At 38.4% G+C, this 8,554-nt stretch overlaps 1 protein-coding gene across 1 annotated transcript in view; it reads right to left on the reverse strand.

The window, feature by feature from the left end:
- The window catches only part of MED17 (mediator complex subunit 17), a 16,694-nt gene that overhangs the window by 5,883 nt on the left and 2,257 nt on the right, over window positions 1–8,554 (reverse strand). Inside the window, exons 2-7 of the mRNA XM_006771932.2 lie at window positions 6,510–6,676; window positions 4,545–4,764; window positions 2,363–2,499; window positions 2,186–2,270; window positions 1,679–1,831; window positions 648–778 (exon numbers count right to left, since the gene is read on the reverse strand). Coding sequence (XP_006771995.1) covers window positions 648–778; window positions 1,679–1,831; window positions 2,186–2,270; window positions 2,363–2,499; window positions 4,545–4,764; window positions 6,510–6,676 — 893 coding nt within the window. The remainder of the gene's footprint in view (window positions 1–647; window positions 779–1,678; window positions 1,832–2,185; window positions 2,271–2,362; window positions 2,500–4,544; window positions 4,765–6,509; window positions 6,677–8,554) is intronic.

The raw sequence follows: 8,554 nt of genomic DNA on the forward strand, positions 1-8,554 counted from the left end.
CCGTGACTTCCTACTTCAGTGATGGCAAACCTTTTGAGCTCAGCGTGTCAGCATTTTGAAAAACCCTAACTTAACTTTGGTGCCGTGTCACATATAGAAATTTTTTGATATTTGCAACCATATTAAACCAGACTTATATTTTTGATATTTATTTTATATATTTAAATGCCATTTAACAAAGAAAAATCAACCAAAAAAATGAGTTCGCGTGTCACCTCTGACACGCGTGTCATAGGTTCGCCATCACTGACCTAACCTGTGAACCAGCACTGTGGAAACAGTTTTAGATGGCCTGTAAGTGGTGCATGTCCCGAGACGCAGGAGTATCCTGTTCACAGGCTCTGGCAAGTCATTTCTCCTGATCACCCAACCAGAATCATTCTTCCCTCTGCGCCCTTTAACATGCGTTTCTTATACCTCCCTATAATACATGTGGTATCTTTCTACCACTAGCAGCTATGCTAGGGAACAGAGACTGTATTCTGATCATCTCTGTATTCCCCAAGCATATAGCAAAAATCTTTCTCATCACAGACAGTGAATGTCATTGTTATGTGATTAATGAGGACGTGGCAGGGGGAGCTTGTGTGTATTCACTTCCCTGGACATGCTCACCGCAATGCAAACAAAAGTATTTATTTCATTACCTCTCTAATCAGTAGATGCAAATTATGCTCTAGGACATAAAGGTGGTCCTCCGGACTTTGCTTCTCTGTAGCAAATTTTTGGGATTTCTTGTCATTTGAGGAATGGCACAAAGAAATTGATAACTGCAAGCCTATTTATAAAAAGAAGTAGAACAGATATAAATAATCTAATCCATGAAAAGGCACAACCTGTCTTTATAAAGTATAACCACAGCCCATTCTCAAAAGATACATTCTAAACTTAAAGAGGAGGCTTCAAAATGACTGTTCATGAATGCAATAAACTACTATGTATTTTAACAATTCAAATTCTGTTGACCTTGAGCTGTGGCTAAAGACAGGTGAACAGAAGCTATATATTAATTAATTTGTTTCTTCTTCCCTTTAAATTAAAAAAAAAAAAGATAACCAAAAAAAAAAGAAAAGAAAAAAAAAGAAACCCAACAGAGTTGGTATCTGGTCTTACTAACGAGGCGACAAATACTCTCCCCTGCTTCCAGGATGAAGGGAACCAGGATGAAGATTTTCATTCCTAAAACCCATTCCCTTGACAGATCTAGGAAGATACTCCTCAGAATTCATGTGAAAAACAAGTGCCCAGCTAACTACAAACTGATCACCAGGGGAAATCTAACTACCTTTCAAACATATAATTAAAATCTAATTTCCACAAATTTAGAAATATGGGTACTTAATAAATTTAGCATTTTCTAAGTGACATCTCAGATAGATAATAAGGCAGGATCCCTGGAAAGTCTTCCACACATGGCGTCAGCAGAGACACCTCAAAGCAACTGTGGTTGAATAATGGCCTTGCTGGTGCAAAGTTTGAACACGCGCTGTTTAAAATCTGGAGTTCCACTCTTTAGGCCATAGAATCAGTAGTGTGGCTTGTGTTGCATGCTTTCCCAGCTGCCCTTATGGACAGCACACCACCCATCTGCTTTCACTGTTCCTTTGACAACTCTTTATCCTGTTCCCCAAACCACAAAGTCCTATTTATAAATCTCAAAAGGGTTGGCTGCTCATACTTGGAAAGGGCTGAGAGATGATCTGGTTTTTCACCACAATGTGAGGGATCTGTGATTTAATTTGAACAGCTTCCCGAGAGAGCTGTGCAAAAATTTCTTTACACAAGAGAACATTTTGTGCTGCTTCTAATTTTGTCTGCCAATGTGGGGAACCTGAAAGATAGAAGACATATACATATGTAAATTATCTAAGTATATTATGCATTAACTAGTTTAAATGGTGATCTGAATAAATACAACAGAAGTTCAGAAACATTATATTACAGAATATACTTTCCAAAATACAGAAATTATTACTTCTTTTACATAAAGAAAACTGATAAATAAGTTTAATCTTTAAAAAAAGAGTACACAGCTCTTTACTAATAGTTAATTAACAAATTATAAATAGTACATTTCTACTTGTTTTTACTTCAAAGTACTTATTTTTCCTATCTATATTTATCTTTAATTTATTTGTATGTTTAAGCTCAGTTAAGACTAAGAGAGGATAGAACATAACTATACCTGGTTTGGATTTGGGCAAAGGCCGTTTGAAGAGGTTAACAGTGCCCAGATCACCTATGTCTGGAGCCTGTTTTTGAATGGAAACCTATATGACAATAAAAACACATACACAAATGTTAGCAAATTAGTCTCTGGGCTATTAATAAGAAATTACTTGAAAAATACTCTGACAAATACCTTTATATATGCAGATCCCTCTAAATCACTAGGAATTTGAACATCCAGGGGACAATAATCTTCAGGTATCTTCTTATCTAGATCAATATCTGTATTCTTTATTACCTCAAATGTACCGTGATGGGGAAAGAGAGATCCTAGTAGGGTATTAAAAATAGGAGAGTAAAAGGCAATGAACACATTTAAGATACATTATTAAATATAAAGTAGTATTTCACATCCACATCATTGAATCATAAATTAAGTTCCCACCAAAACATGTGTTCAGGGGGAAAGAGGAAGGGGTGGTGAGCAAAGGGAAGAAAGAAAGCAGGAGAAAAGTTTTATTTACCTTAAGAAAATAGCATTCTGTAGTCTAATGCTATCATTATAATACAAACTTCATCCAAATTGTTTTATTCCAATGGAATTTTGATAAAATGAATATACTTTTTTAAAAAATATATATATTTTTATTGATTTCAGAGAGGAAGGGAGAGGGAGAGAGAGACTGAAACATCAATGATGAGAGAGAATCATTGATCGGCTGCCTCCGGCACGCTCCCTATTGGGAATCAAGCCCGAAATCTGGGCATGTGCCCTAATGGGGAATCAAATCGTGACCTCCTGGTTCATAGACCAATGCTTAACCACTGAGGCACCCCAGCTGGGCAAAATGAATGTACTCCTTGGAGATTAAATACTTTTGGAGCTCGGCCTCTAGAATCAGACTGCAACTGAAGTGTTCTAAATCCAGCAAGAGAAGGACAAAAGGACAGTGGATACACTAGGTTTTTCATGTTTTTTTGTTCAGTGCAAAAGTTTCAGTAAGTTGTTTTGACTGCTGAATCATGTCAAGAGTGGGTGATTAACCCTAACCGGCTTGGCTCAGTGGATAGAGCGTCGGCCTGAGGACTGAAAGGTCCCAGGTTTGATTCCGGTCAAAGGCATGTACCTTGGTTGCGGGCACATCCCCAGTAGGGGGTGTGCAAGAGACAGCTGATCGATGTTTCTCTCTCATTGATGTTTCTAGCTCTTTATCCCCCTCCCTTCCTCTCTGTAAAAAATCAATAAATTATATTTAAAAAAAGAGTGGGTGATTACAAGTAATTGCTGTTTTATAACAAGGGAGGATGGTCAAGATATTCTTGCAATTAGAAGCTAATGTAATCAAATCCTTTTATAATCATGTGTGACTGTCCCACAGAGAGAAATTGGGTAAGGTACTTGCACATAATTATTTGTTGGAAAGAACTTACAACGCCCACAGCTAGAAAGTACAGCTTCTACAGACTGCCTAATAAAATGTAAAAATGTCTTGTCATCTTGAATTCATCTTTGTAATGGGATTTTGCCTTCAGAATTCAAAATTTCCCAATTCACAGCAATGCTGAGGCATACAGGTCCTCCAATATTTGACTTAACCACCTCAATCTACCTTCCTTTAATTTTAGAATAATGATGACTTGCTCTGGCAAATTAATCCTTTTAAAATACTGATCTACTCGCCCTGGCCAAGTAGCTCAGTTGGTTAGAGTATCAAGGTTGAGGGTTCGATCACCTGTCAGGGCACATACAAGAATCAACCAATGAAGGCGTAAATAAGTGAAAACGACAAATTGATGTCTCTCTCTCTCTCTCTCCCTTCCTATATCACTCAAATAAACAAATTAAAAAACATATATATTCATCTTTATTATTATTAGCTCAACAATCACAGTGCAATGGATGTCCGACTGTCTGCTTAGGCCTGCTCCCCATTAGTTGGACATCCCCTGAGGGCTCCCGTACTGTGAAAGGGTGCCGGCCAGGCCGAGGGACACCCCCCCTTTCCTAGTGCACAAATCTTGTGCAACGGGCCTCAAGTTTATATATATTTATCTAAGGCTATAAAAGTAATTTAGCTTCTTCAGGCTAAATTTACAGAAATTAAAACTTTAATATGTAACATGTAACTGAGACACAACATATTATAGAAGAACTAGAGGTCCGATGCACGAAATTCATGCAAGGGGCTTGGCCCTGGCAGCCCTGGTCGCCCTGGCCCTTGCAGCTCTGGCTTCGTCCAGAAGGTCCTTCTGCTGTTTGGTCTAATTAGCATATTAGCTCTTTATTATATAGGATATGTAACAATACAATCAATTCTGTATCTTATTTTTACAAACTTTAGTTTAAAAGCACAGTTTTTAACAATAATCTATACCTGCACTTCTGTAGCTGAGATCTCCAAGAATTTTATCTCCAACTTTTCTCAGTTTCCAGTGTTGTCTTAATCTCAGAAGCTCAGAGTTGAAGTCTCTTTGTAGTTTATTTTCTTGATTTTCGGTAACTGATTTAGTCAGTCTTTCTGCACCCTTCAATAGGATTTGTGCTGCTCCAGCAAGTGACTTCTTTTTAGATATCAACTGTAACGTCTGAGGATTCTACCAAAAACAATCCAAAAGTGTAATTCTGTATTATTTTTAAATGATTTGAAAATTACACATTTCCTCAGTAACAACATACCTACTAAAGAGATTCCTAAATTAAAGCAAAGAGGGGGAAAATACACATACTAATAAAACCTTAACCCATTTCTTTGGTCAACTCAAATAAAGACTTAGGTTAAACCAAAACCAGCACAGTGGGCTACTCATCTGAACTGACCCCTGCATCACTCTGCCCAGCCTCGGGTAGGCTCCCTCCCTCTTGTGTATGCCGTTCCTTTCCTGTCTTGACACTCCTCACTCACGTGTTACACTCTTTTGCGGCACTTATTAAACTTCTGATTAAGGTCTATAATTCCTACTTGAATTGTAGCCTATATGATGGCAGAAACCATTATATCCACAGGCCGCAGAACAATGCCTGGCTCATTACATTTTATTTAATGAATAAATGAATGACTCCATTGACTACAGCTGTAAAATTATCTTATATTACAGTGAGCTACCTAAGTGCCTTTCAAATGAATATTGAAATCAAGCAGCATTAATATTAAATGTATTTCACTGAATGATAATTTTTGGAAAACTGATGAGAAATCAAAATCTATGTGCTGTATACACATACACATCAATAGTCACCACCAATTTGTGTAGCACATTAACCACACATACTTCCAAACAGAAAGTTTTCTGGCTATGTAAGAGTCAAAATTATAAAGTTTCACAGCAATGCCACAATAATCCTTTGATCACGTTAGAGGACCTAATTCTAAGTTCCTGAAGAGCTCAAGAAACTCCTGCGACTCCTTTCTGGGAGAAGCACAGAAGTGGAAAAGGCAGTGGGCCATGAATGAGGTGCTGGAGGTCTCGGCTTGGCTCTCTAACCACTGGCCTTTCTGCAATCTGAACACATCACTGATCTCTCTGGGCTTAGTTTTCCCTCTGACCGATGAAGGAAGCAGATTTAATGATTTCTAAGAAGTCTTCCAAAGCAATGTTTCTAGATTCTGAAACTATTTCCACATGAGTAATTAAGTAATTTACTTATTTCCTCTCCACGCCACTAACTTGTCACGGTCCTGATGCTTGCTTTCCTTAAAAACCTTCTCAGCTGAAAAAAAAAACAAACAAAAAAAAACCTTCTCAGCTGACCTCCGAAATTTCAGACTCTTCATTCACTAATTCACCCTTTTTCCGCATCCCTTTCATCTTCTAGTGCTCAAACCGTGAATATACTCATCAGATCTCAATATCCTTGCTTTCAATATCCTCCATTAATTTGGCTTTTCTAAGTTTTCTAACCAGGCCCTAAAAATGAGGGGAGGGATTAGAAGGAAAAACTGAGAATATAACTTACTCAAGGTCACAGGGCGATTGAGGGCAGAGGCAGGATTTGAACCCAGGTCCATCTGACCCCAAAGCCATTCTGTCATAACATTTTTGTTTAATACATTGTAGACTAACGATGCAGGCTGTAAGACTTTGTTAAGATTTGGGAAACTTTAAAGTATTATATTGTTAATGAGACTTAACTCTTCCAAGGGTCACAGGAATATTAATAAAATAATATACCAGTATAAAGGATATACAGTTTTATGACTGTTTTGAGCCAGTTAGTCCTTAAATCTTCACCTTGACTTAATTTTGCATGAAAGGAAAAGGGAACAGTAGGCACACAGCCTAAAAAGTGATCCTGAGATTTAACAAAATGGTACCATTACCCAGCTAAAGCCCACAAATACCTGCTTTGGAGGAAGTCCGTCCTGAGAAACAGGATCAAGAGTCATAAATTTTTTATCCCTAACGATACTGAGAACATCATAGAGAACGCACATCTCTGTCAGGGCACCTCTCAAATTGTTCCTCACTGAGTCCCAAGGCCAAAGGGAAGGCTGAAATTTTACCAACCCTGAAAAGAAAAAGAAAAAAAGAAACACACGAATATTAGTTATAATGAATAGAAGCCAGGAAGCCCATTCAGAGGGTTTAAAGTTCTAAAAGAAGAAATAATAAATTTTATTTCAAAATTGTCTCCTCTTTTATCCTATGCCGTCTACCCTTTTGTGAATCTTTAACATTTAAGTTAGTATTCCTACAATGGCAAAACAAATTATACCTAATATCCATAGGATAAATCTAACTTTACAACATGATAGATGGGCATTCAGATATCTTTATAAATTTATTCAGGCCTTTTAAATAACCTTTTCTTCCAGCTTTTAAAATGTGAATAAGTAAGTACAGACAATTTCCAAAATACAGGAAAGTACAAAAATAAAAATGGCCTATAATTGTAGCATTCAGATATTATGCACTATTACCATATCTTCCAACTTCTTAATCATTTTTAAAATTAAACTTCATGAACACATGCTTATTGCATGCAGTTCAAACAATAGACAGTTACAGTGTAAAAAGTGAAAGTTTTCCTTTATTCCCCACCTTAATATTCTCCCTCCCTGAAAGGTAATCATTATTAGCAGTTGGATGTATGGGTCCACATGTTTTTCTGTGTATTTATATACATACTATTGACCTGGTGCATGGATTCCTGCACATTGAAAGGAAATTAATTAGAAGGTGGCTGACGGGGCGGGAATGGGAGAGGTGGACCCGCCACGCCCTGGAGCCAACCTCCTGCGGTCCCTCCCCAGGATCTGAGGAATGAGTGGGGTCCCTCCAGCAGGTGGGGATCTGGCCGAAACCGGCTCTCAACATCCCCCAAGAAGTCCTGGAGTGCAAGAGGGCACTCTGCAAAGTTGCTGTCGCACAGGGTGTGGAAAGCAAATGCAAGTGTGCAGTGAACCAGATTTGGGCCGACAGTGACCCAGCAACAATATAACCCAAGGCCTAAGGTAGAGTCATGCAGCGCCGCAAGGAATCTCCAGCTCCTTCCTCTCTGGTTTTGGGGCGCGTCACCCGAGAACTGCTGCTGCCAAGTCACTGCAGCTTGGCAGCTCCTGCGTTGAGCATCTGCCTCCTGGTGGTCAGCGTGGGTCATAGTGACCAACTGGATGGTAGGAGGGACACTTAGCATATTAGCCTTTTCTATATATAGATACTCCTATATTTCTATTACTTGCTTCCCACGTCCCACCCCTACTTATTTGTTTTAGAGACACTTCCATATCAGCACATATAGATTTACTTCATTCTTTTATCACAGTATGATATTCTAAAGCATGGCTATACAATAAGTTTAACCATTCCTATTTAATGGACAGGTAGATTAGATCCAACAATGCTAGCAGCAGTAAACATCTTGAATACACATTTGTGTACATGTCTATGTTTTGTGTAGGTTAAATTTTAGCCTAAATATTAGTGGGTCAAAAGAGATGCACATTTAAAAATTCTGACACATACAATCTTCAGAGAAATGCAAATTAAAACTACAATGAGAGCCCTGGACGGTTTGGCTCAGCGGATAGAACATCGACCTGTGGACTGAAGGGTCCCGGGTTCAATTCCAGATCAAAGTTTGTAGGTTTGATCCCTGGCCCTGGTAGGGGCATGAGCGGAAAGCAACCAATTGATGTGTCTCTCTTACATTGATGTTTCTCTGTCTCTTTCGCTCCCTTCAACTCGCTCTAAAAATCAATGGGAAAAATATCCTCAGGTGAGGATTAACAAAACAAACAAACAAAAACCCACAATGAACTATCACCTCATACCTATCAGAATGGCTATCATCAAAAAAATCAACAAACAAGTGCTGGTGAGGGTGTGGAGAAAAGGGAACACTAGTTTAATACTGGTGGGAATGCAGACTGGTGCAGCCATTACA

Source organism: Myotis davidii, unplaced genomic scaffold (assembly GCF_000327345.1).
Source record: "Myotis davidii unplaced genomic scaffold, ASM32734v1 scaffold345, whole genome shotgun sequence".
NCBI classification, from domain to species: Eukaryota; Metazoa; Chordata; class Mammalia; order Chiroptera; family Vespertilionidae; genus Myotis; species Myotis davidii.